Source organism: Salvelinus sp. IW2-2015, linkage group LG4q.2 (genome assembly GCF_002910315.2).
Source record: "Salvelinus sp. IW2-2015 linkage group LG4q.2, ASM291031v2, whole genome shotgun sequence".
Lineage (NCBI taxonomy): Eukaryota > Metazoa > Chordata > Actinopteri > Salmoniformes > Salmonidae > Salvelinus > Salvelinus sp. IW2-2015.
In genome coordinates, this window is record NC_036843.1 from 26,349,012 (window position 1) to 26,376,463 (window position 27,452).

Consider the following 27,452-nt stretch of genomic DNA (forward strand, 5'->3'; position numbering starts at 1 on the left):
TAGTTAAATACATATAAAAAAGAATGTCTCTTTGAATGTGATACAAAACAATCTCAAACACAGATAGTAGACAAAATCTGTTCTCTTTTATTATGAATTCCCTATTTTATTTGACCAGACAAATGTCATTTGGAACTCTGCAGTCAGTAAGGAAAAAGGTACCTAGACTTCGCCTAATGCCATTATTGTAAATAGGAGTTTAAGAGAGCAGAAGCACACATTGGAATAACACCAAAGGCATGTAACTACAAGACTGTAACAAAGGTCTAAGATTACATTAGTTACATATTTTCAAATAGTTTGGTGTACTTGAATGAATGACAGTTATGATCACTTGACAAGTGGATACAGTCATTTTGGTCAATGGGCAATCTACATAACCATGAAGGAGGTCAATAGCTAGGCACATTGTGTTCTGACCCCACTGTTCAGACATAATTCAAGTCATGTGGTGTTGGAAATGAGAGGCATTTACATAGTACTGCATTTCAATGGGTACATATTTACATTGCCAACTGATAAATGCCCATTGATTGTCATTAAGTAAACATTATTTTATGAAACTTGAATGAACCTATTCCTAAGTACATGGTGTTTTGAAATAACTTGCTAAAAGCTCATTCAAAAAGTTCCAAAGCTTTACCACAGCTTGTTGAGGTTCTTGACAGTTCAAGTAAGTATACACAGGTCTTATTTTGATATTGGCATAATGCAAACTGCTTTTGATTGCTAGTGCTACTCTATGACAACAAATGAGAAGTCTTAACTGTGTAGCATCATCCTCTTAGTTTTACATTTTAATACAAGTTACAGTCCACGTTTAGCACCTCTGTAGTGTATATAGATATATATTGTTCACTGTCTGGCTGCTTATATACAGTGCCTTCAGAAAGTATTCAGACGCTTGAATCTTTCCACATTTCTTTACGTCACAGCCTTATGCTAAAATTGATTAAATAACAATACCCTAGAATGACAAAGCGAAAACTGGTTTTTAGAGATTTTTGCTAAATCTGGCACCATCCCTACGGTGAAGCAAGGTGGTGGCGGCATCATGCCGTGGGGATGTTTTTCAACAGCAGGGACTGGGAGACTAGTCAGGATCGAGGGAAAGATGAACGGAGCAAAGTACAGAGAGATCCTTGATGAAAACCTGCTCCAGAGTGCTCAGGACCTCAGACTTGGGCAAAGGTTCACTTTCCAACAGGACAACGACCCTAAGCACACAGTCAAGACAACGCAGGAGTGGTTTCGGGACAAGTCTCTGAATGTCCTTGAGTGGCCCAGTCAGAGCATCTCTGGAGAAACCTGAAAATAGCTGTGAAGCAACGCTCCCCATTCAACCTGACAAAGCTTGAGAGGAATGGGAGAAACTCTCCAAAACAGGTGTGCCAAGCTTGTAGCGTCATACACAAGAAGACTCAAGGCTGTAATTGCTGCCAAAGGTGCTTCTACAAAGTACTGAGTAAAGGGTCTGAATACTTATGTAAATGTCATATCTGTTGTTTTTTGTTGTTGCAAAAAATGGCTAAAACCCTGTTTTTGCTTTGTCATTATGGGGTATTGTGTGTAGATTGATGAGGAAATGTTTTTATTTAATACATTTTACAATAAGCCTATAAAGTAACAAAATGTGGAAAAAGTAAAGGGGTCTGAATACTTTCCGAATGCACTGTACATTATCACCAAAGATTTTTTATAACTAACCCAAGATAGACCACAGCCTGTCGTTTCCAATGTAAGCAAATTAATCATAGTGGGCAGAACAAACGAGGTGGGCATAGCCAAGCAAAAGCTAGCGAGAGCCTATTGGTGCGTTCTAGCATGTATTTGCATATTTCTGTTAGGGAACGTCTACTCTGTGAAATTCGCCCTTGCACTCCTAAATAATGCATTTTTAAAAAACTTTGGCAAAGGGTAAAGTACAAAACTTAGTTCACTCTGTTCGTAACAGTTTTGGAAAACTATTGAGATCAAATGTTTCATCAAAGAGAAAATTTGCAGAATGTCGGCCAAAATCCATCTCGCTCCATCTACTCCCGCTGCCGGCCACTGGGCTGCCTCTCACCACAATGTTTGGTAGTGAGTGGAAACGCCAACCGGTTTCTTCACATTTATACATCTGGTGAAATATCTTTCTCATTGTTCTGTGTTATCACAATCTCTAGCAATACAATACACGCCCACCTCAATCTAGCAATACGTACACATAATATAATAAGAAGTGGTGTTTATTGTTTGGTACCCATCTCTCACTGTACGTGTTCCTGGCAGATGATCGTTGTTCAGGACAGGAGACGGGTACATTCATCTGAAGGTATTTTCCTCTTGATCTGAGGAGCCCTTTAGATCCAAACAAATAAAAGCAAATTCGGGGACAAATTAACATTTCTCCGAACCGGTTACTCTTTTCGAATGACTTTCTCAAACAATTTATTTTCTATTTTTTTTTATGTTAATAAACCAAATATATGATGGAATCATTACCTTCTTTGTTGTGTTCCTTGACAGAGAAAATATATACCAAGAAAGAAAGCCTGAGGAGAGGAGGACACATTAGTTGTATTCAGACATCCCAGTTTTTTACTTTGCCCAGGGCTAAGACACGTGGAAAAAATTAAAAAATTAATGTGACCTCAATTACTCTCACTAACTTGCATGAATAATGTGTTGATGTCAAAGCAAGCAATTTAGCACAGAAATTTGAGTTACCCATCCGTAGCGCCATTAGTGTCGAGGCAGGACTGACAGTATTGAAGTGTGTATAATAGGATAGGTAAATAGCCATACTTACGGCTAAAAATGCCAGGCCTCCTTGAACAGAAGCAGCCCACTCAAAGCTCAGCTGCTGTGTGGTGAAGCCACCAAGCGTTGGACCACAAAACATTCTGAACAAATAAAACACACCTTTGTTTAGGATTCATAACTCCAAACTCGAACCTTCAAATCATGCCTCAGAGAGTTAATATGACAAATACTTTAAGCACATACCCAATGGACCACACTGCTCCAAACAATCCAGACACCAGTCCAAGAGTGCTCAGCCCCTCCTCAAATCCATTTTCACTGCCATTGGAAAATTATCAATATTATTCCGTGTTCTGCACCTCATGCACTATGATGACATCTGTTTTTCTAAGTGAAAGTGGACATTGTAAATATAGTATATTTGTATATGTGTAGGTGTGTGTGTGTACGTGCCCTGGTGTGTATGTAAATGGTAATCTCACTATGCACAGTTGAGTATTTCAGGAAAGGTGGGGATGGCAATCATGCTTAGAGAGAATCCTATGACGCCCAGCATGAAGACCAACAGCCACAGCTGACTACAGAGACAAAAAAAAGTATAATTCTTATTGTTAGTATAATAGTAGTACAATTATAGTAATAATAGTGTATTTCACACTGATAATAACAGATTCGCACCTCTGTATCTGCAGAATGGGGACAGGACCTAAGAACCAGAAACCAGTTGCTGTAAACAAGCCTCCTAGCACCATCAACCATGGCCTCGTGGACTGGAAACACAACCAGAAGGTAAAATCACATCATTGTCTATGTGTGTAAAAGAGAAGTTGTGACTTCGATACACCACTGGCATTGGTTGGCATAGTGTTGGGTTAACTGTACTCACAGGAAACCTGTCACTGACGATACCAAGCAGAGGTGAGGCCAGACAGTAAGGCAACGACAGGCCAAGCAAGAGAAGACCCACATAACCTGGAGAGAGGTCAAACTACATGTAGAGACAAAGGAGAAACATTAAGGTATCGAGGTCCATCCTACTCGACATAACAATCATATTTGGAAATGCATTTTCAAATATGAGGCTTTCAATTATACCAGGGTTTGGAAAATGCCAGGTCAGTCAATTCATTAAGTAAACTGAATTGAAATGGAATTCACCCCAACCATGGTACAGTGGGGCAAAAAAGTATTTAGTCAGCCACCAATTGTGCAAGTTCTCCCACTTAAAAAGATGAGAGAAGCCTGTAATTTTCATCATAGGTACACTTCAACTATGACAGACAAAATTAGAAAAGAAATTCCAGAAAATCACATTGTAGGATTTTTAATGAATTTATTTGGAAATTATGGTGGAAAATAAGTATTTGGTCAATAACAAAAGTTTATCTCAATACTTTGTTATATACCCTTTGTTGGCAATGACAGAGGTCAAACGTTTTCTGTAAGTCTTCACAAGGTTTTCACACACTGTTGCTGGTATTTTGGCCCATTCCTCCATGCAGATCTCCTCTAGAGCAGTGATGTTTTGGGGCTGTTGCTGGGCAACACGGACTTTCAACTCCCTCCAAAGATTTTCTATGGGGTTGAGATCTGGAGACTGGCTAGGCCACTCCAGGACCTTGAAATGCTTCTTACGAAGCCACTCCTTCGTTGCCCGGGCGGTGTGTTTGGGATCATTGTCATGCTGAAAGACCCAGCCACGTTTCATCTTCAATGCCCTTGCTGATGGTAGGCTTTGTTACTTTGGTCCCAGCTCTCTGCAGGTCATTCACTAGGTCCCCCCGTGTGGTTCTGGGATTTTTGCTCACTGTTCTTGTGATCATTTTGACCCCACGGGGTGAGATCTTGCGTGGAGCCCCAGATCGAGGGAGATTATCAGTGGTCTTGTATGTCTTCCATTTCCTAATAATTGCTCCCACAGTTGATTTCTTCAAACCAAGCTGCTTACCTATTGCAGATTCAGTCTTCCCAGCCTGGTGCAGCTCTTTGGTCTTGGCCATAGTGGAGTTTGGAGTGTGACTGTTTGAGGTTGTGGACAGGTGTCTTTTATACTGATAACAAGTTCAAACAGGTGCCATTAATACAGGTAACGAGTGAAGGACAGAGGAGCCTCTTAAAGAAGAAGTTACAGGTCTGTGAGAGCCAGAAATCTTGCTTGTTTGTAGGTGACCAAATACTTATTTTCCACCATAATTTGCAAATAAATTCATAAAAAATCCTACAATGTGATTTTCTGGATTTTTTTTTCAAATTTTGTCTGTCATAGTTGAAGTGTACCTATGATGAAAATTACAGCCCTCTCTCATCTTTTTAAGTGGGAGAACTTGCACAATTGGTGGCTGACTAAATACTTTTTTGCCCCACTGTATATGCCTGGCTTTACCTTATCAATGGCATATATGGACAAGGTTGCATCCAGAAAGCCAAGTCCAGAGCTCAGGGTGAATATGGCAAAGCAAATGAGGACTATCTTCAGACGTGTGAACAGCCTGAAGAAGGAGTCCTTGGTAGGATCAGCAGCTGAACAGTGGAACAAACAGATGAATATAATTTGGCACGAAATATCATCACAAGAATCATTTAAACCCCCCCAAAAATACGAAATAGTGTCATAACGACAAATAGAAACAGAACGTGGTCTCAAAATGACGGTCTCTTTTCGAATCAGAAAACGTAAACATTCAGTTAACAATTGACACACTTTTTTCTTCAATGGGGGAACGTAAAGGATGTAACTAGGGCTCCTGAGTGGCGCAGTGGTCTAAGGCACTGCATCTCAGTGGTTCGAATCCAGGCTGCCTCACATCTGGCCGCGATTGGGAGTCCCATAGTGTGGCGCACAATTGGCCCAGTGCTGTCTGGGTTTGGCCGAGGTAGGCCGTCATTGTAAATAAACATTTGTTCTTAACTAACTTGCCTAGTTAAATAAAAAAAATGAGTTTATAGACAGATGACTATTAGTTAAAAGTTAATGAATAAACAGTTACCAAAGCTTGGTAAGATGTAGATGTTGAAGGGGACCATAAGAAATAGAAAGCATCCCAGAGCCATGAAAGGGACTTCGTATCCAAATGATTGATACAGCCATCCACCTATTGGTGGTCCCAGTATCAGACCCAGCCCTGTAAAGATCTCCAAACTACCCTGAGAAGACAAATTCAACATAGTAAACGTCCACATGCAGTTTTACCTCGTACCCACAGGCTTTTGTTTACAATTCCAAACAGAATCCAATTGTATCATCATATCATTACGACCAAATAGAGGAACTAGTCACGATGCCTGTTGCTAAGGAGGCTTTCAGACAGCCACAACACGAATAGGGAGAAAACTTTTGGGATACAAAACATTTTAACAACCTAAACCATAATGCTTTTTTGTTTGAGCATGGTGTCTATTGCCTACACATAACATACCAGGCAAAGACCCTTACACAAGGGTTGGTTGACTAAACTCACCAGAACAGTTGCTATGTTGTTGGGGAAAACTTTTGCTGAAATTGCAAAAGAAGAAGTCATTGCAGCACTGAAGCCCAGAGCATCAACAGACCTTATGATAAAGCACAAAGTAATAAAAGTAGCTCCCTCAGGAACTCGGTCGAGTAAGCTGCAAAACAAGAATAGGAAAAGTTTTAGACGAAAATATGTATTTGTCCAAGTTCAGTAAAATGTTGACGAGGGCACTTAGAAATGTGCTTTGGCTAGTGTCTGTTGATGGATAACTCACTCACCCAAAGAGAACAGTGCACCCCGATGATACGAATAAGCCTGAAACTAGCATGACCTTTGCCCCGATCTGGACAATCTGAAAGGACAGAGAGGAGGCATGTGTTGTGTGTGTGTGACAAGTCATGTTGCAAGCAGAGTAGTCTGATGACTAGACGTAGGATGTGTGCCTCCCAAATGGCACCATATTCCCCATGAGTCTGGTCAAAAGTAGTGCACCACATAGGGTGTCATTTGGTACATTGCCTAGTAATTCCAAATACTTACATATTTACCCAGTACTAACGAGCCCATCAGATTGCACAGAGCATAGCAGCCAAATATAAGTCCGATGACAGTCTGACTGGCTCCTTTTTTCATGGCCTGAGTAGAAACAATTCATACATAATGGTCCTGTACTATCAATACATTACAATAATCAAACATACAAATACTGCAAAAAGCAAAAAATAAGTGATTTTCCTTTTGGAAGACGCGGGCATGTGCTTAACAAAATTGGGCAACAGTCATAACAGCTGACTTTATGAAACAGTCGTGACTCAAAGTGTTGTTGAGGTCAGTTTATCACTAGCCACAGTTTAATCATCTGGGGCGAGTTTCCCAAAAGCATAAAGATCAGCTCTAGCAATTTGATCACCATCGGTCAATTGGTAGGCAATAGACAAACAATGATATTCATGCCAAAGATGATCTGGTGTTGTTGGAAAACTCACCCGTGAAAGTTTGTGCCATTACTTGAGTTTTTACTATACCTACCATAGGCTATCATTTCAGTCGTCATGACTTTATTACATTGGTTATGTCATTATTTTGAGACCATTATATAGCCTAGGCCTTATAACAGAGATTTCAGTCAGTCACAAGAGACTGATCACTGGTCACTGAAATGCATATGTCCACTGGACAGCCTATCATCTGACCTGTGTTGATGTGTGAGTGTCCATTGTATGGCACATCATTGCCCTCTGGGGCTTTTCTCAAGTCCAACACATGATACACATACAATCATTAAAACAATAATAAAGTGATATCTTCCATCCAACCAAGAAAATTATGAGTGAACTTTTACATTTGTCATTTCGGTTTTGTAGGCTATTTTCCCCATTGGCAACGTGCCAACTTATTCTATAATCTGAATAAAGAAATCACGATTATGCATAATAATTCTGCATTACCGCTCAGACAGCATAGCCTATTTCACAAGCAATGAAGAAATAAAATGGTTGGTATTGAACATTATTACCTCGTTGGGGAAGAATGGCCCCAGTATAGAGTAGCAGATCATTGAGCTGAAGTTGACAGATGCCATTGATATCAATGTGAGGATCTGATATCTTGTCATCCTTTGATTAGGACTACTTATTGCTTCTTCTGATGTGCTGCCATCTATAGAAAGAATGAATTGATCAAATAATGAATAAATAAATGAATCAATCAGTTGACCACGCAGTAAACTGTTATGTTCCTTTAATTAGAACATAACACACAGCCATATTAGACTCCATAATTGCAGTCAGAGTCCGAATGAAAACAAAACATATTAACAATGTAACAACTGTTCAATGAAAAATGCAGCTCATTTCCAATACATGTAGTGGTAGGAATTACATTCGCTGATTTACAAACGTTTTAATGATATTTGAAACTAGACATTTAAAGAGATGAACTCTCAGAAACAATGATTTATTATTAGAAAAACGGCACTTTATATAATTTATTCTATATAATGTCACCAACCTGTTTGTTGAACTTGATCAGAATCCATATTGTTGTCATTCATATTAAATTATACTCCCGATCCGGATTGTTATTCAAGTCACAAATGCCTAGACTAAAATTCCTGTTACACAAATAGACGACTAGATGTGGCTTCATAACGTGTTAACAACACAGGGAAACAAAAAATGCGTCACAACTTGGCTGGTTAAATCCACAAATTAAAGTTCAGCGCTGGCGCTAGTCAAAAACAGCGTGGCTGTTGTCTAGAAAAAGCACTGAACCCAAACGCGTGTGTTTAGAGAACTGCACTGTTAAATCTAGAGTTGTGACTGTGAACTGACTCGTTGAGTGAGTAGGGTGTCTTCCTGATGTTCGATAAGTCCGGTCCTTAAGGGAGTGCACACACACAATGGAGTGGCTGAAGCTCTCACAGTCTCACTTCTCACAGTTTAGGCATTAACTCAGAATGTTTAAGTTTAGGCATTAACTACCACACTTTAAGGTTAGGTATTAACTCCGAATGGTTAAAGTAACGGTTAAGGTTTGGGATAGGCTACCTGGGGCGGCAGGTATCCTAGTGGTTAGAGCGTTGGGTCAGTAACTGAAAGATTGCTAGATTGAATCCCTGAGCAGTCAAGGTAACCATTTGTCGTTCTGCGCTTGAACAAGGCAGTTAACCCACTGTTCCTAGGCCGCCATTGTAAATAAGAATTTGTTCTTAACTGACTTGCCTAGTTAAATATATACATATCTTTTGAAATGTCAAAAACAAATTTCTATCACTGTTGCCCCTAGTGGCCAGTTTTCACGTCACCTCCCCGACGTCCTCAGACATGGCTGGATGTTGAATACTGACTTGTATCACGGGTGACCTGGCTACTCACACAGAGCACACACACACACACAATGAATAGACATAGACATAAGTGTTCTACATTTTATTACGTTTTTGGACATCGGGTGGTAGGCCTATCTTTTAATGTATGATATATCTTCTGATATATAAACTGGACAAAATAATTGTATAAGATCTAAAATAAAATAAAAATCCATCTAGGCAACAAAATAATATTATTTTAGGTGGTGATGCTGATTCATAATGACCACACACAATGTCTGTATTGATAATAATAAGCACTGAAGTATTGCTGTATTACACAGTAGAGTAACAATGCTAAGCATTGAATAGTCGGACGGGGCCACAGTGTCTCCCGACCCCTCCTGTCTCAGCCTCCAGTATTTATGCTGCAGTAGTTTATGTGTCGGGGGGCTAGGGTCAGTCTGTTATATCTGGAGTATTTCTCCTGTGTCCTGTGTGAATTTAAGTATGCTCTCTCTAATTCTTTCTTTCTTTCTCTCTCTTGGAGGACCTGAGCCCTAGGATCATGCCTCGGGACTACCTGGCCTGATGACTCCTTGCTGTCCCCAGTCCACCTGGCCGTGCTGCTGCTCCAGTTTCAACTGTTCTGCCTGCGGCTATGGAACCCTGACCTGTTCACTGGACATGCTACCTGTCCCAGACCTGCTGTTTTCAACTCTCTAGAGATAGCAGGAGCGGTAGAGATACTCTGAATGATTGGCTATGAAAAGCCAACTGACATTTACTCCTGAGGTGCTGACCTGTTGCACCCTCGACAACCACTGTGATTATTATTATTTGACCCTGCTGGTCATCTATGAACATTTGAACATCTTGGCCATGTTCTGTTATAATCTCCACCCGGCACAGCCAGAAGAGGACTGGCCACCCCTCATAGCCTGGTTCCTCTCTAGGTTTCTTCCTAGGTTCTGGCCTTTCTAGGGAGTTTTTCCTAGCCACCGTGCTTCTACACCTGCATTGCTTGCTGTTTGGGGTTTTAGGCTGGGTTTCTGTACAGCACTTTGAGATATCAGCTGATGTAAGAAGAGCTTTAGAAATACATTTGATTTGAATAGTTGAATCATCACATAACTTATCTACAATACTTTTTCAAATAATCCTGCAGATATACAGTTAACTGCCAAAAGAAGGGAAACACCAACATAAAGTGTTTTAATAGGGCGTTGGGTCACTACGATCCAGAACAGCTTCAATGCACCTTGGCATAGATTCTACAAGTGTCTGGAACTCTATTGGAGGGATGCGACACCATTCTTCTGTGAGAAATTCCATAATTTGGTTGATTGTGGTGGAAAACGCTGTCTCAAGCGCAGCCAAAAATTATGTATATACTAACGATATACATGTATCCCCGCCATAACAATGGAAGTCGTTGTCGATAAAGCGGCATGGCGGGCTGTCTAGCTCCCGCCTATCCTTTCTTAGGATTGGTGGATACATCTCACTATTGTAATCGTTTTTAACCTCCTGTATTCAATGGCAAGAGATGCTATGCTATTAGCCTCATGCCATGAATATCCACAGCCAACTCGAGACAACTCAGATATAAAGTGTTTTTTCTCAATGTTGGCGAGATGTCACGTGTCCTACTTATATCAGTACACTCGTAACAACTTAACCATTACGAAACTTCTATAAACCTCAAGTAGCAAATAAGCCATACATGTTTTGTTGACCAAATTCGACACTCACTGGCCTCCATACAAAAACTCCTTGCTTGGTGGGCGAAACACGACAAATGCTGGAGGGAGGTGCCGCTTCAGAATCTCCCCTAAGTGTTCAATTGGGTTGAGATCTGGTAACTGACACAGCCATGGGATATGGTTTACATGGTTTTCATGCTTATCAAACCATTCAGTGACCACTCGTGCCCTGTGGATGGGGGCATTGTCATAACACAGCCATGGTAGCCAAAATAATGGCCTGCCCAACATTTGTATGCATGACCCTAAGCATGATGGGGTGTTAATTACCTAATTAACTCAGGAACCGCACCTATGTGGAAGCACCTGCTTTCAATATACTTCGTATCCCTCATTTACTCAAGTGTTTCCATTATTTTGGAAGTTACAGTACTTTCAGATAAAGCAGCATAAGACAAATGTTAATTACTGAATAACATATTCACAAATTAATTAGTCAATCAAATCCAATTAAAATCTGAAAATGTAAAAAATGAAAAACTTCAATGTCTTCAGTACCAAGTGACACACTATTAGCAATAATGCAGACAATATCTATCAAAAGCAGCAGCAGAAACTCCAAGGAGGCAAAGCACTTCACATTCAAATGCAATGTTCAAGTAGCATCATAACCACACCCAGTGACTAAAACACAGAGCCAACCAAGCTTTTACACCATAACATTAAATTAAGGATAGCTTTTCATTTTCTTGCAGGATTTAACATACGTTGACGGATCTGGCAGCAGGTGGGATTTCCACTGTATGCATTTTTCCCCAGATACATGAACCATGCATTTGATGATTTTGGTGAATAATTTACACATGCATGACATTTTTTCATAGGTTCAACCAAATGAAATGATGGGCAGAAAGGTTTGATAACATACATGTTACAATTTAGTTATGAATGTGTTACAATTTATGTCATATGAGGGTATGTAGTCCTACAATAACATTTACATAATGGATATGTGGATATTCCTAGGTCCTACAAAAACATTTACGGAAAATGTGGATATTCCTAGGATCACTTCATAGAAGTGATCTTCGAAATAAGATCTAAATAAACTCTATTACTTTCAAACTCATCTTGTTGTCTTTCCACAATCAACCTGGTCTCCTCTCTCACAATACCTTATTTCAACATTGCACTTACTTTTCTTATGACCCTTATAACCTGAAATTTTAGTCTTTTAAAATTGCACATCTCCACAGGGCAGTTTTTAAATCCAATGCATATATATGGTAAGTAAGAGAAACTTACCTTCTAAAAAGCTTTGTTGTGAGGCTTACTAAAGTGTATTTCATAGCCCTATTAACCGTCTTGTCCAGCACAGAACTATATTGACAGTCCCATGTTACAGGACCCAGGATAATCATCTCTGATTATTCTGTCACTTTGCATCAGAGTACGTTGTAACAGAGCCATATACTGTATATGACACATATGTCAGAGTTTTTCAACTTTGTTTCCATTGAACATGCCATACATATAAAGGCATTTTAATTAATTATATTCATTTACCCCACAATCTACTATTGTGTACCTTAGCAGCGCTTCCCTTCCTCCTTTTTTTCGAACACATATGTGACGTTGGGTTAGAGCCAGTGATGTAGTGGTAAAAAACATAGGTAGGTAAACACTGATCGCCATTTGCGGTGAGTAATGTAGCGCTCCCTATACTTTCAATGCATTTTTCTGCAAAAGGTAGGTAAACGCTTGCACAAAATATTCTCCACTACACCACCGGTTAGAGCAGTCTCTTACTTCAGCCTTTGAGTAACATTGGCTAAGGCAACAGCAAAGGCTTGCACTGCTGAGAAAGGATACTGGAAATCCAGGATATATGCGTTCCCATCGATTCTGCCAAACTGCATCACCTGTAGAAAAACAGGGGAAAAGAGACAGGAAAGCAGAAATAAAGCTGTAAGGAAGGCCTGTTTGGATCACATCTGTGGGGCATAGGTACAGGTGGGCCTGTTGGCAAAATGTGTAGAATAGCATGACATTAGCTGTGAAAATGTAAAGTTTTCTCTTTGCCCCATGACAAAATGTGTAAAATTGCAGGAAGTTAGCTGCTTTCCACAACCCCCTCAAAAATACAAAATATATATATATAATTGGCCCACCCAAATTTCTGCAGGCCCACCCACCAACGAACTTCTGGCTGCGCCACTGCTGCCTGGAGTTCAATTTGAGTGCTGACTCATCTCAGCCATAAACAGGGCAATGTGACAGTTGGTGGCAGTGGTGGGATCTGAACCCAGGCCTCCAGAGACTGGAGGCTAAACTTATATTTAAAGCAACCGCAAACAGATTTCACATTCTAAATTATATATAGGTGGTTCTTTTTTACAATGTATCTAGGTTTCTGTAAATAATGGAAGCCACATTTTACCTGTCTCCCGTCCAGCTCGATCTGAAAGTTCTTAGCAGACTCCTGAGTGACCCGTCCTCCGAAGTCCAACTGGTAGACCTGTGTGGCCTCATTCCAGAGTGGCTGCTTATTGGCCATGACATAGATGAATCCCTGGCTGCCCAGCCCGCGGTCCTCTCTCTCATTGGCCTTCCTGCACTTAATCTCCTCCAGTTCACTGGCCATCCTCAGGCTCCTCTTACTCTTCCAACCCTTCTTGGAGCTCTGGCTCTGGTTCATCAGTTCGTCTCCGCTGATGAAGAGCTCGGGCTCGCTCTCCGAACTGTCCTGGAACTCGCTGGTGGTACTGGTCCTGTTGAGCTTCTTGGTTTTGTTCAGCTGCTCCCTCTGGCCTTTGAGTTTCTTCTTCTCCCTGCCGCCAAGCCTGGGGCTGGAGATGAGGGAGTTGAAGTCGGAGAGTGCGCGCCCTTCCTTTTTGGATTTGCTCTCTGAGACGGTGGTCATGTTTGCAGCCTCGGCTCGGCTGTCGAGACGTTTACGACTTTTCTTGCTGAACATGTCGGACCCCTGTCGGTCTGGAACGGGGCTTTCGTTTAGAGAAGACGGCTCCTGGAAGCTACTGGCAGATTCCGCCAGCTCCTTTGTAGGGCTTTTGGATTTCGGCAGTTCGGTTGGTGGAGGAGGAGGAAGTGTAAGAGGTGGTGGGGGGGGAACAATAGAAGGAGGTGGGGAGAGGACTGGCTTCTCTAACACCTGATGAGACTTGCTGGGGAGGGTGGCAGAGCCTGACAGGTCCTGCATGGGTAGGCTATATGGGTTCCAGGGGTGCAGGCTAACAGGGTGCAGCTGAAGCCCAGCACAGGAGGTGGCCCCTGGGTACATCGGGGGCAGAGGGCAGCAAGCTAGGTTGGCATGATTGGGAGGGTATCCAGGTGGCAAGACCAGGTTGGGGTCCTGCTGGGAAAACTGGGGGACTGGAGCAACTACTTCGTTGGGAGGGCAGGGTGGTGGAATGCTCTGCATGGACTGGAGTGGGGATCCATCCTGACCTACCCCTGGAGGGAAAGGTGACATGGAGATCTGGTAACCTGATGGGAAAGTAACAGTACTTGGGCTGCTGGGAGGTTTTGTTGAGAGTACAAAAGGCAGCCGTGTCATGTCCAGATGCTGAGCATTGCTGAAGATGATCGGGGGTGGTGGTTTGTGCGTTGGTGGTGGAGGAGGAGCTAAGATAGTCTGTTCTGGGGGTATCCAGAACTCCTCTGCAGTGTTTGGGTCCCACTGGTATGGTGGAGGACGTTTCAGAGTCAAACTAACTTCCCCAAGAGTCAAGTGACGACACTGCTGACTTAATGTCTCGTCTTCGGTAAAGGCAGAGTTCACATACACAGTCCTATCCCTGCTGTTATCAACAGGACTCAGCAGATTGTAAGATGACTGAGAAGCTTGAGGCGAAGTGCTTTTGGAGTGAACAATGATGGTGCTGTGATGAGCACCTTTTCCTGGTGGGAAATCCTGTCGCACTACAGTGCCTCCTGCGATGCCACTGCTGCTACTAGCACCACCACTAACACTGACACTGGTGCTGCTGCTGCTGCTGCTGTTGCTGCTGCACTGAGTGCAGGTATACAGAGCCGTGGGCACCCTCTGCTGGTAAGAGAGCGCTAGGGCAGCACTGTTGACCTTAGACTTGGTTGGTAGAGTCCTTGAAGCGTCAACCATCTGGGACACCTTCAGGCGAGATTCCACGTCTCGCCGGTCAGGTCGCAAGGTGGCGTGAATCATGTGACTACTGTCCATGCGCTGGGAAGGAGGAAGTGTCGTCGTGTTAATGTTAACCTGATTGGCTGGATCTGGGTAGGGGGGCGGGTCTCTGCTGGGTATGGAGTATCGTGGCACAGAGAGGCGGCTTAGAGTCGCTGAGCTGTAAGGAAGCTGGACTTTCTTACTGTCAGACGATGAGGTGACTTTAAGTGTGGCAGAACCTCCCATACCTTGAACAGCGTAGGCGTTCTGGTTGCGTATGAGTCTTCTGCGAGGGCGACACACCTCCTCTACATTCCCACTGCTGTCAAAGGTTGTGATCCTCTCGTATCCCATCTGGTACTGGAGACCAACTGGGTGGAGTGAGAACTCGTCTTTCTTCAGACACAGGTCTGCTGTGACCAGTATGTTGGGGTTGTCACAGTTGGTGATGAGGGTCTGAGGAGCGCTGGAGGTTGTGGCGGTGGCTGCAGAAACTACGGTGCCTGGGTAGGGTGGTGGAGGGTTCACCTTCCTCATCTGGATCTCAAGGGAAGTCTCTGCATCGAGGAAGGAAGGAGGTCTAGACCGTAGTGTGTCTGTGTCTATGAATGAAGGAGGTCTGGATCGGGAGGAGTCTGCATCGAGGAACAACGGGGGTCTAGACCGCAATGTACCTGTATCTGCATCAATGAAAGAAGGAGGTCTAGTCCGTATTGTGTCTATGTCGATGAATGACGGTGGTCTAGATCTTGATGTGTCTGCTTCGATGAAGGAAGGAGGTCTAGACCGTAAGCTGTCTACATCAATGAATGATGGAGGCCTGGATCGCGGTAGACTTGGCCTGCCCAGAGTATGGCTCTGAGTATGCCCCTGCTCTCCTCTTTCTGGTCCCAACTCTGCACTGGGGTGGGGTATCTGTTGCAGTACCTGGAACTGCTGCAGAGAGATGGTGGGATAGCCAGTAGGCGGAGGGGGCAAGGTGATCTGCAGCTTCAGTTGCTGCTGCATTTGTTGGTGCTGCCTCTGCATCTGTTGGTGTTGCTGTTGTATCTGCTGATGTTGCTGCTGCAGCTGCTGCTGTTGCTGCCTCATCTCTATAATCTGCTGTCGGATCTGCTGTTGTTGCTGCTGCATTTGCTGCTGCTGCTGATGCATTTGCTCATGCTGCAGCTGCATCTGTTGGTGCTGCTGAGCGATTTGCTGTTGTTGCAAGTGTTGGTGCTGCTGTTGGATCTGCTGTTGTTGCTGTTGCAGTGCCGCCTGTTGTTGTTGGTGCTGTTGTTGCAGTGCTTGGTGCTGCTGAGTCTGTTGCTGCTGCTGCTGTTGGATCTGCTGTATATGATGCTGTTGTAGTTGTTGATGTTGTTGTTGAATCTGCTGTTGCTGGTGCTGTAGTTGTTGATGCTGTTGCATTCTCTGTTGTTGTTGCTGCTGCTGCTGTTGGGTTAGTATCTGCTGTGGTTGTTTGGACTGTTGTTGGTGTGTCTGTTGCGATTGAGGACGTTGTTGTTGAGGTTGTTGAGGGAGGTGATGTGGAGGAGGAGGTGGAGGTAGTGTTCCAGCTAGGAGGGGACCCATCTCTAGCCCGTTAAAGATCACCTGTCCTGGGTTGGAGTACCTTCCTAGAGTCCCACTGCACTGTGCTGCTACTGCATTCTGACTGTGATCAGGCCCTGCAATAGAGGCTGAGGCTGCTGCAGCGGCCGCCGCCGCTGCTGCTGAAGCCGTAGCCGTGGGATTGGTCAAGACATCCAGCTGGATGTTCTGATTGGCCAGCAGGGATTGGACCAGTCCAATGCTCTGAGTGGGGGACATGGCTTGGGCAGGGCTGTGGATGGGTGCGATGGGGATGTTGACCGTACAGGGAGGGTTGTCACTTGTCACTCCAGATGGTCCCATCACTGAAAGACAAGTCAAAGAATATTCCAATAACTTTAGGTATTGTTATGTACTACATTCATTACTAAACAAAAGTCAACATCCAACCCAAAATTCATGTTAACTTGCAGTATCAATGAATTGTTAGTTCATTCATTCATGACTTACCTGGCAAGTCATCCTCATCCTCACTGAAGACGTTTGGGTTAAAGACAGGCAGGCTCATGAAGTCAAGTGATATTTTCCGCACCTCCGGAAGGTAGATTGTCATCTGCCTTGGTTGTAGATGGAGCAAACTGGTCTTATAGATAACTAAAACAGAGGAAAACATTTCTACAATCGAATTGGAATGAAATTGAGTCAATATAAAGGAATAATAAAAAATAAAAAAGGTAAATACTGAAAATATGGCCGTGTTTGATTTCAGTACATTTTTTGTCTCCAAATGTTTGTGATCTTACCTGCACCAAGATTAGCAGGTAGGAAAGAAGCAAGTCCAACGATTTTGAACTTTGTCCCCCAAATATTGGACGTGACTTGAGCAAGATAATTATGCTGTGAAATCAAGCAAATAGATTCATTTTTTTATTATGTAAAAAATTATCCAGAACCCAGAACCAAATATTGCATGCACTAGCCAGCTAACTATACCCGGTTTACGTCTGGGCACAGAAGTGGCTAAATCTAAACATGCAGAAACCACAGTTTCAGCCCCTAACCACTAAAGAACCACTATACCAACGTTCCACACGACACATATTCAGACAATACCTCAGAGATTCCATCCATGGACATCTCTCGACGCGTCAAACTGGGAGATCGAATTGGAGGTTTCTTTGTTGGTAACCGGGGTGATCGTGGGCCTTCTTGACTAGCCCGGGACATTTTGGGAGATTTTCTAGATTCCATGTTCCTTCTACGCCAGATAACAACCAAAACAAACGGCAAAATCAAGGCAAAATAGACCAATTTAAAATGATTAACAAATAACATTTAAAACAAATAAAATGATCAGTAATGACAAATTGAAGAAGCTTGAACTTTTGTATAACATGGATCAGCTACTAAAGGTAATGGTTAGGATTAGGGTTGAATATGGTAAACATTAGTCTTATAACCTCATTCTTCCAGAGTCCAGACCATTGTAATGAAAGATACCTGGAAAGCTTGGGTGACCTGTTTCCTCTGGATAGTTTAGGCGACTTCTTCCCGACCCACTCATCACTCAACTCAATGTCGCTGGAGTCCGAACAGTTACAGCTGTCAGTCATGTAGGAGATCATAGCATTCACACACACCTCATCTGGAGAAAAAAAATAAAAAAAAATAACTAGTAAATAAACAAACAAACAAATAAAAAATAATATTTGACTCGACCTCTATAAACAGGTCAGAACAGTAGATCTTTAGGAAAAAAATACAATATACATGTGAACACACAATGGTAGTGTTGCCCAACTCATCATGATATACCGGTCTAAAATGAGCTGTTTGTGTGTAACATACTAACTATTTTTGAAAGCGCATTATAATAAATTTTTCTGTGGCCAATCCCACCTGCTTTGCTGTCTGTTTTAGGGTCTATGATGATGAACTCTGGCCGTAGCTTGCTGATGCGTCTGCCTTTGAGGATGGGCACCAGACCACCTAGGTGTTCCAGGTAGAGGGTGTAACAGGGTCCCCCTGCCTCTGGGTTGTCCTCCGCTCGCTTCATGGTGCAGTGCAGCCTCTCGTTACCAGCAGTGGGGTAGCTGACAAAGTCCCGGATGTTGTTGGGATCAGGAATAGGAGGCTAGAGAAACAAGAGAAAAGCATTAACAGTTGGTTCCAATCCGCTCCCTACCCCTACCCCTTCCCCTTGGCCCTTACCCCTTTAGATCGTTAGGATCTGGATAGGTACACTCAGGGTAGTGATGGAGCTTCCAGCATATCCCCTGCACCTTACCGATCTACAAACATTGAAGGATTACGACCAAGGGGTCCTGTCATTTTGAAATGAACAAGTCCAGATGGCTTTGAGCTCAGATAATAACCTACAGTAGCCAACTGAATAAAGCTTATTTTACCTTGATGGTGGGTATGAAGGCGGTTGTGACGTAGGAACAGAGTAAGGAGGGCATGTTTAGTTTGCCCACGTCCCTCTCCTCCCGCAGGGCACTGGCGATGCCCTGTTGGCACAGCAGCTGCAGGCTGGCCACCCGGTGCTCCACCCGCACCACGTACAGCGCCGTGCCACACGCCAGGAACAGACGAGAGTCTCTGTGGCCCCAGCAGATAGTGGTGATGGGGCGCTGCAAGGCAAATGTTGACAAGGCAGGTTCCCAGTCAGCCCTGTTCTGTTGTATTCACATTCTAACGAACCTTGATTTCTGGCTTTTTCCATAGCCCACTGAACTAGACTTGGAAGTGTGGCGACAGTACATTTCATGTCAAGTATACTTTCTGTTAATATTGTAGTTATTCATTGAAGATTTCAGATGACTTATAGAATTTGACTTATACGTGTTAGAGGACCTCCCCAGAAAGCAAAACTGGTTGAAATTATGCCATCAAACAGATTACAACCAGTTTGTAAATATCATACTATAACATTTCAGAAAAGTGAATCAAAGAGGGGAGCTCACCTGGGCAGGTGTTTCTAACGTGTAGATATGTTCTCCTTGGACATTGTAGAATTTGACCAGGGCGTTCCTCACGATAGAGTCAGAGGGGACTCCAGGGAGCCCATGTCTCTCCATCCCAGCTACGGCCAGGAGGTCCCCTTGAGAACACCACTGGACCTCCACATCTGGACAGGAGGAGCTCAGTCACAACACATTCGGTCCGCCCACACATAGAAGATTGAAAAAGTCATTACCTTTGAGTCCTGAGCGGATGACGGTAGGAGCGAGGTCATCGTAGTTGTTCATCAAACTGATGTCTCCTGATATGAAGCTAACTGTCAGAAGGGGCTTCAGGATACGCACTTGGGAGAGAGAAATAAAGACATTTACATTACATTTACATTTAAGTCATTTAGCAGACGCTCTTATCCAGAGCGACTTACAAATTGGTGCATTCACCTTATGATATCCAGTGGAACAACCACTTTACAATAGTGCATCTAACTCTTTTTAAGGGGGGGGGGGTTAGAAGGATTACTTTATCCTATCTAGGTATTCCTTAAAGAGGTGGGGTTTCAGGTGTCTCCGGAAGGTGGTGATTGACTCCGCTGACCTGGCGTCGTGAGGGAGTTTGTTCCACCATTGGGGTGCCAGAGCAGCGAAAGTTTTGACCTGGGCTGAGCGGGAACTGTACTTCCTCAGAGGTAGGGAGGCGAGCAGGCCAGAGGTGGATGAACGCAGTGCCCTTGTTTGGGTGTAGGGCCTGATCAGAGCCTGAAGGTACGGAGGTGCCGTTCCCCTCACAGCTCCGTAGGCAAGCACCATGGTCTTGTAACGGATGCGAGCTTCAACTGGAAGCCAGTGGAGAGAGCGGAGGAGCGGGGTGACGTGAGAGAACTTGGGAAAGTTGAACACCAACTTTAGACATTAGCATCCTGGCCAATGTGCACGATCAGTTCACAGTAGAGGTAAAAATGTTATCACATCTCTTTTTTTTTACGTTCGAGAGAGGTACAAGACAGGGATGTTCTCTCTCTCGCTTGATCTTTTACAATGTCTTACCTTGAGGTAGGTTATTGTCATAAGACTCAGCGTCACTCTATGTGCCTATAGAATCAGTGCCTAAATTATCTAAATAACCACACTATCTTGCATTATCATTAGTACAGTATCTTACCCTGAGGTGGGTTATTGTCATCAGAGTCAGTGTCGCTTTCTGTGCTGTCCTCCACTAGGAAGCAGGGGCAGTTCCATGACATGCCGACGATGCCATCTGACTCGTGTAGCAGGACATGGGCCAGCATGCGACCATGACAGTCCATCACTATCACCTGACCGTCGGCTGTACCAAACAACACCTGAAGTAAAGGCAGTTGGCAGGAATCATTATTTTCTGAGAAAAAACATCAATGGGTGTGGTTTCCTGGACAAAGATTAAACCTAGTCCTAGACAAAGAGTAAGTAAGCCGTGTCCGAGCCAGAACAGCCCATAGGGGCAGGAACCTATCAAACTTTTCTGCAGCACAAGGCAGCTTGATGTACAAGTACATCTCCTGAACAGGCAATAGACAAACAAGTATGCAAGAATCTCAAATGAACATGCTTTTTAGTCAAGGCTAAATCTGTGTCCCCGAAACCAACAGATTATTTCATATATCGACAAAAAGGTCAATACTATAATATGTATCTTATTTGTTTGTAAAAGGGCAATAAATGCTAAATGGTTTTGTTTGGGTTCAGCCAGAAACCAGCTTAGTTCAGGTGTGCCTACCTGTTGGTCGTCAGGTGTCCAGATGCCACAGGTGATCTGGCTCTCCAGGTTGATCTCTGAGGACCAGTGTCTCTGTCCGCTGACTGACCCCACCAGGACAAACCCATCCCTGTAGGCGATCAAGGCCTGAGTGCCATCATGGGACCACGTGAAATCACTCACCTGATGGGAGAGATTAGACATGCATCCATTATATTATCTTTCCAGCATTACATAATGTTTTCACCAATACATTATCTTTCCCAATAGAAATATAGTAAAAATATCCTACCCGGGCATCTTATACCTACCTGGGCACCACGGTCATTCACTAACTCTACAGACCACCGTCCCTCATACTGAATCCAGACGAAGATGCCTCCCTCCATGTCACACGTGGCCAACTTCTGAAAGGGCTCATTCCAACGAACCAACACAACCTGCAAAGGGAAGTATGCAACTGCTATTATACTCTACGAACACAGGGGGCTCTCTAGGAATGTGAAAGTGGAATACAATTCATATTCAACATGAGATGCACATGCTGAATGAGAGAAAGTACAAAACAGTCCACTTCCCCCACCTACTCTACCTAGCCTATTTTATACTGACACAAAATGCTCTTTTGTGATGATTGTCAGATTAAATATGGGTGTTTATATGAGGGTGTCTTTTAAATAATTCTGCAGATGAACGCAGTATCGGAAAATAACAAGACCCACCTCACTGTTGTGTCCTCGCAGGTTGAAGTTGATTCTCTGAGGAGTGTTCCTGTCTCTCCTGCAGTGGCTGGATGTGAACGTCACGCCCACCACCCCTCTACTGTTCCCAGTGGCCAACCAGCCCTCCTCATGGTAGCGCCGCTGGCACACAGGCTTGTCCTTCTCGCTCTTGGGGACCCGGCCCTTCCAGGAGAGGCAGAGGATGTTGGAGTCGCTGCAGAGTATGGGACCATGTTCCACAGTAGCCAACATCCCTACTGAGTGACCAGGCTTGGAGGTAAGCAGAGGAGGGGAATATAGTGGAGGTTGGTGTCTTTCTTCAAGGGTATCATTGACTGACTTGATTTTTTGTTTGTTTTCCGTTTGTGTTTTTATATCACTCTTTGTTCTGGATTATTAGGTAGGCTAATGTGCTTTGGTTGTTTCTCCAAGAGGTAGGCCTAGCAAACCATACAATACAGTCAAGTCATAACTCAACATTACTAGGCAACGTATGACCAGGTAATGTAACATAGAATAGAATAGAATTATAATAGCCTACACGTTACTCACCTCATAGTTCCTGGACATTGTCGACTACAATTCCTCCTTTGTAGGTGGTGTCCATGTTTCCATTCAGATGGTGGGTGCACTAAAGAGTGAGATATTTCCTAATTCCCAGATAGAGCAAATCTATCACTGAAAAGATTGAGAGCATCACACAGCATTCAGGTTACTACACAGAGACAACCTGGTCCTCATGTCTTGAAATGTCCATCCTCATTACATGGTGGCCTATGGCAGGTCTATTCAATAGGCCTGTGTATTCATGAAGTGATTCCATTAAATTGTCTGAAATAGTGTAGCTACAGTATGGAGATATGCAGTTTGATGACTATTCTGTGTCAAATAAAAATAAAAAGCTAAAGAATAAATGTGGCTTTTTTTATTCCAAGTTATCCATAGCCTATATAGATTCCATCGAAAGGGTGCAGCCTTTAAACAGGAAAAGCACTGCCTTGTCCATTCAGTGCATCAACCTTGAAACATATCTTACTCTCAGCTATGACATGGGAATGTCTAGAATCCTGGTCTCTATGCAACACTGCATTGAACATTCTGAACCGAACACTCTTGCCTTCGTGTCTCCATAGATACGGAGAACGTCAGTCTGTTACGTCATTAACACGATACTAATTCAATAAAACTTGTAGATTTCAATGAATAGACAGAATAAGAATCATCCCTTAAATGGCAGGACGCGAAAGAAATAACCCACCACCCCACAATATGTCCAGTATCCACCGGCTATATTTTCCATATTTACAATAAGATGGATAATCAATGAATCAATCAAATCGCCATGTCATAGTGAATGAAAATACATTTAGACTGAACGTAATCGATCGAACTCATCCACCGCTATTCGTTGAGATTGAATCAGTGGAGAGGAACCTGTATAAAAAGGATGATGTCCCTCGTTCGTTTGCTTTTATCTGACCAATTCCAATTCTGACAAAATATGCAGGACACCTACACGAACAAGATGCAGAACTCACTTGATCAAATATAAGGTCGCTGCCATATCCTTCATCTGCGCAGTCCACCATAGATTTATGTGAAAGTGCAGTCGCGTTGCCAGGCTGCTTTCTGCTGACGCTCGGTGCCCCTTTAATGCCGGTTGCCATGTAGTTTTCATTGTCATGTAGGCGTCATTGGGTGCGTTCCAGGTTGACTTTATTGTCGTCACGCTGTGCCGATCATCAGATCTCACAAATCCTAGAGAAGTGTTCAATATCTCAGAAAACATGTCAGTGTGATATAGCAATCTTCTGAGACCCGCAGCGTGAATACCAATACCAATACCCAAAGACATGCTACTTGCAGAGAAAAATCAGTTGATTAGAAAATAAAATATCAATGGTGATCTCAGTGGGTCAACAGATTAACAGATTAAGATATTTCTCCAGCAATAATCTGAAATAATTTTGCAACAAAAACAGAAATATATAAACTCAGCAAAAAAAGAAACGTCCTCTCACTGTCAACTGCATTTATTTTCTGCAAACTTAACATGTGTAAATATTTGTATGGACATAACACGATTCAACAACTGAAACATAAACTGAACAAGTTCCACAGACATGTGACTAACAGAAGTGGAATAATGTGTACCTGAGCAAAGGGGGGGTCAAAATCAAAAGTAACATTCAGTATCTGGAGTGGCCACCAGCTGCATTAAGTACTGCAGTGCATCTCCTCCTCATGGACTGCACGAGATTTGCCAGTTCTTGCTGCAAGATGTTACTGGCCTAGCCCTCACCCTCCGATCCAACAGGTCCCAGACATGCTCAATGGGATTGAGATCCGGGCTCTTCGCTGGCCATGGCAGAACACTGACATTCCTGTCTTGCAGGAAATCACACACAGAACGAGCAGTATAGCTGGTGGCATTGTCATGCTGGAGGGTCATGTCAGGATGAGCCTGCAGGAAGGGTACCACATGATCGAGGAGGATGTCTTCCCTGTAACGCACAGCGTTGAGATTGCCTACAATGACACAAAGCCTTCAGTCGATGATGCTGTGACACACCGCCCCAAACCATGACGGACCCTCCACCTCCAAATCGATCCCGCTCCAGAGTACAGGCCTCGGTGTAATGCTCATTCCTTTAACGATAAATGCGAATCCGACCATCACCCCAGGTTAGACAAAACCGCGACTCGTCAGTGAAGAGCACTTTTTGCAGTCCTGTCTGGTCCAGCGAGGGTGGGTTTGTGCCCATAGGCAACGTTGTTGCCGGTGATGTGGGTGAGGACCTGCCTTACAACAGGCCTACAAGCCCTCAGTCCAGCCTCTCTCAGCCTATTGCGGACAGTCTGAGCACTGATGGAGGGATTGTGCGTTCCTGGTGTAGCTCGGGCAGTTGTTGTTGCCATCCTGTACATGTCCCGCAGGGTGATGTTCGGATGTACCGATCCTGTGCAGGTGTTGTTACACGTGGTCTGCCACTGCGAGGACGATCAGCTGTCCGTCCTGTCTCCCTGTAGAGTTGTCTTAGGCGTCTCACAGTACGTACATTGCAATTATTTTCCCTGGCCACATCTGCAGTCCTCATGCCTCCTTGCAGCATGCCTAAGGCTCGTTCACGCAGATGAGCAGGGACCCTGGGCATCTATCTTTTGGTGTTTTCAGAGTCCGTAGGAGGCTCTTTATTGTCCTAAGTGTTGTCATAACTGTGACCTTAATTGCCTACCGTGTTAAGCGTGTTAGTGTCTTAACGACCGTTCCAACAGGTGCATGTTCATTAATTGTTTATGGTTCATTGAACAAGCATGGGAAACAGTGTTTAAACCCTTTACTATGAAGATCTGTGAAGTTATTTGGATTTTTACGAATTATCTTTGAAAGACAGGGTCCTGAAAAAGGGATGTGTCTTTTTTTGCTGAGTTAATTTTTTAAAGTAATGTTGCTTTTATGGAAAATCATCCCTCTTCTCTACAGACATATCACAGAAACTTTCAGATGTATAAAATGTAGGTAGAGCACATAAGACTGGATAATAACTACAACTTTATTAACAACTTTATCAACATATCACAGAAACGTGGGCCATAATAGACAATCCTCTCGACCCTTCATCTTCCTGTACATAGATTCCATTGGGATACACACAGTTTTTCAACATAAACATAACCTATGGTCAGTCAGAGCACAATCTATTTATTTAGTTTTCTTAGATAGTAGACTGAATAGAAGGCAGGGTGGACGATGGCCCAAAGAAGGACCAAAGGTCACCTTACTCAAAACTGAACAGTTCTCCATAAGACAGGAAGCCTATACTGTAATAACCAGTCAACCTATGTATCCCAGGCAGCATATGGTGACATCATCAGGTGCATGTCTCTTGAAAGGCATTGATGACACTGTCATATGTGGGAGGAGGAGTCTGTGTGGGCAGGAACCCTTTAAGACTGCTGTTTCCCAACCAAAAAGAGTTCCGTTGGGGTTGAGTTGGCATGAGGGAGGCAGTATCTTCTGCTGATGAATTGGTGGCAGTAGTGTCATGAAGAGGCAAGGTATCCTGGTTGTTAGTGTCACCCTCAGACCCGTCACCTTGACCCATCCTGCTGCCCTTGGGCACTGGTCGGAAGGTGGATGATCCTGAGCTGGTCTTCTTCCCCAGTGGACCAACCGGCTCCACCGATGGTTGTCTATATAGGCTCAGTATACCTCCTCTGAGGCTGTTGTCGCTGTGCCGGTCGAACACTGTGCTCCGGTAGAGGCCTTGGCAGTTAGCCATGGGGTTGTGTGAGGGCTGGGAGGTGGCTGAGCGGTGCTGCTGTTTGGGACGCCTGGTAATCCGGGTGGAGGCTCTGCGTCTTGACAGCCATGTTAGGAGGATGTAGATCAGCGCTCCAATCAGGAGGCCCAACAGCATGGACAGACAGAAGGCTAGGACTAGGTTCCCTGGAGGAAAAGGAGGAAGATATTAGACAACTTTTTTAGATTTTCCCTAATTTAATGTCACCGTATTTGAGGTGAACTGATACTGAATGTTGAATGCTGTCGTAGTGGGGAAAGCTGGGGAAAAAAGAGATCATTACAAGCAGGGCGCAATCAAGTTGATATTTGATTGTAATGACATCATTGCAACAAGTTTTGCCTGTTGGGGTTGATCAAAATGGAGTGGCAAGGAACTCACTTGTTGGATAAATTAGTTTTCAGATTCAAAATGCCAGTAAACATTTCTTGACAAATTACAAATTGCAATGATTGCTTCCATGGTCCGCAATTTACATTTTCACAAATGAGAAACCGACAGTAGTAAATCGACTACTCAGAGATGGTCTCATATCACTTAATGGACGGGCTGTAGGTCAAATTTAAACAATAACTTTAATAACACATATACTGTAAACACAGAACTACACAGAAGTTGAGTGGTCCTTTGGTAGAGCATGGAACTTGTAACGCCAGGGTAGTTGGTTTGCTTACCGCGAACACCCATATGCAAAATGTATGGATAAAAGCAATAAAAGCATCTGCTTAGTGGCATATATCAGTAGTAGTAGTATTATATAAGACTAATGCAGTAATTTTAAGGTAGAATACTCATATCCCTTAATGAAAAATAAACACATTAAAAAGGCAGGCTTAAAATTCTTACCAATGTTAAATGATTTTAGTATATCCAGAAATGGATTTGTCTCATTGAACGCCATTATAATAACGAAAAGAAAAGTAGTTCACATCCAAACTGAGAACACTGCAGCACATTGAACTGGACTCTTTTCAAGACAGGCTGCCTGCTTGGTCCATTTCTTCCTGTCTGTTTTGTTTGCAATAGTGGAAACGTTGCTGTCATGCTTCCTGCCTCTCTCTCTACTTTTTAAAATTAGCTTGTGCTTTTCTTATCTGCGTGGGGCAGAACTTTGGGAAACAAGGCTGCTTCCTCTGACATCATTTCCTCTTGATTAATGAACAATCAATGTTCCTCTTGAACAATGGCCTCTTGTTGTGAGTTTTAGATCAGGAGCCTTTTTCATGTTATACAGTGTTTTAAGGGTATATTGTGTAAGGTATAGTGAAAGGGGCAGTGAGGATATAGTGTACATAAATATAATCACAACCCTCTG

At 43.4% G+C, this 27,452-nt stretch overlaps 3 protein-coding genes across 3 annotated transcripts; all 3 read right to left on the reverse strand.

Moving 5' to 3' along the window:
- Window positions 1–67: 67 nt before the first annotated feature.
- Window positions 68–9,048, reverse strand: LOC111963522 (MFS-type transporter SLC18B1-like). The gene is made up of 14 exons (XM_023987031.2): window positions 8,211–9,048; window positions 7,717–7,859; window positions 6,741–6,836; window positions 6,479–6,552; window positions 6,207–6,354; window positions 5,736–5,892; window positions 5,132–5,268; window positions 3,635–3,736; window positions 3,427–3,518; window positions 3,231–3,326; window positions 2,992–3,066; window positions 2,795–2,888; window positions 2,488–2,537; window positions 68–2,343 (listed from the first exon to the last, which is right to left on the reverse strand). The coding sequence occupies exons 1-14, from the start codon at window positions 8,251–8,253 to the stop codon at window positions 2,286–2,288; spliced, it is 1,365 nt and encodes a 454-aa protein (XP_023842799.1). The 5' UTR covers window positions 8,254–9,048; the 3' UTR covers window positions 68–2,285.
- Window positions 9,049–9,115: 67 nt separating this feature from the next.
- On the reverse strand, window positions 9,116–23,464 carry LOC111963510 (tubby-related protein 4-like). The gene is made up of 16 exons (XM_023987001.2): window positions 23,372–23,464; window positions 22,386–22,511; window positions 21,834–22,103; window positions 21,423–21,551; window positions 21,133–21,294; window positions 20,539–20,719; window positions 19,616–19,723; window positions 19,383–19,546; window positions 18,825–19,049; window positions 18,316–18,550; window positions 17,917–18,061; window positions 17,530–17,674; window positions 17,220–17,313; window positions 16,927–17,070; window positions 13,156–16,781; window positions 9,116–12,637 (listed from the first exon to the last, which is right to left on the reverse strand). The coding sequence occupies exons 2-16, from the start codon at window positions 22,401–22,403 to the stop codon at window positions 12,521–12,523; spliced, it is 5,763 nt and encodes a 1,920-aa protein (XP_023842769.1). The 5' UTR covers window positions 22,404–22,511; window positions 23,372–23,464; the 3' UTR covers window positions 9,116–12,520.
- Window positions 23,465–25,606: 2,142 nt separating this feature from the next.
- myct1b (myc target 1b) lies at window positions 25,607–27,198 on the reverse strand. The gene is made up of 2 exons (XM_023987043.2): window positions 26,984–27,198; window positions 25,607–26,283 (listed from the first exon to the last, which is right to left on the reverse strand). Exons 1-2 carry the CDS (start codon window positions 27,036–27,038, stop codon window positions 25,706–25,708), a joined length of 633 nt encoding a protein of 210 aa, XP_023842811.1. The 5' UTR covers window positions 27,039–27,198; the 3' UTR covers window positions 25,607–25,705.
- Between the last annotated feature and the right edge of the window lie 254 nt (window positions 27,199–27,452).

What these genes read in the sequence shown, in the direction of transcription:
- myct1b (XM_023987043.2), bottom strand. Translation starts at nt 27,038, where the DNA reads ATGGCGTTCAATGAGACAAATCCATTTCTGGATATACTAAAATCATTT. An exon ending in ACTAAAATCATTTAACATTG is followed by an intron (nt 26,284 to 26,983) that starts GTAAGAATTTTA and finishes CTTTTCCTCCAG; the next exon opens with GGAACCTAGTCCTAGCCTTC.
- LOC111963510 (XM_023987001.2), bottom strand. An exon ending in TGCGAGGACACAACAGTGAG is followed by an intron (nt 21,552 to 21,833) that starts GTGGGTCTTGTT and finishes TTCCCTTTGCAG; the next exon opens with GTTGTGTTGGTTCGTTGGAA. An exon ending in CGTTAGAAACACCTGCCCAG is followed by an intron (nt 19,050 to 19,382) that starts GTGAGCTCCCCT and finishes TTTGCCTTGCAG; the next exon opens with CGCCCCATCACCACTATCTG.
- LOC111963522 (XM_023987031.2), bottom strand. Translation starts at nt 8,253, where the DNA reads ATGAATGACAACAATATGGATTCTGATCAAGTTCAACAAACAG. An exon ending in GGAGCAGTGTGGTCCATTGG is followed by an intron (nt 2,889 to 2,991) that starts GTATGTGCTTAA and finishes TTATTTGTTCAG; the next exon opens with AATGTTTTGTGGTCCAACGC. An exon ending in GAGGCCTGGCATTTTTAGCC is followed by an intron (nt 2,538 to 2,794) that starts GTAAGTATGGCT and finishes TCCTCTCCTCAG; the next exon opens with GCTTTCTTTCTTGGTATATA.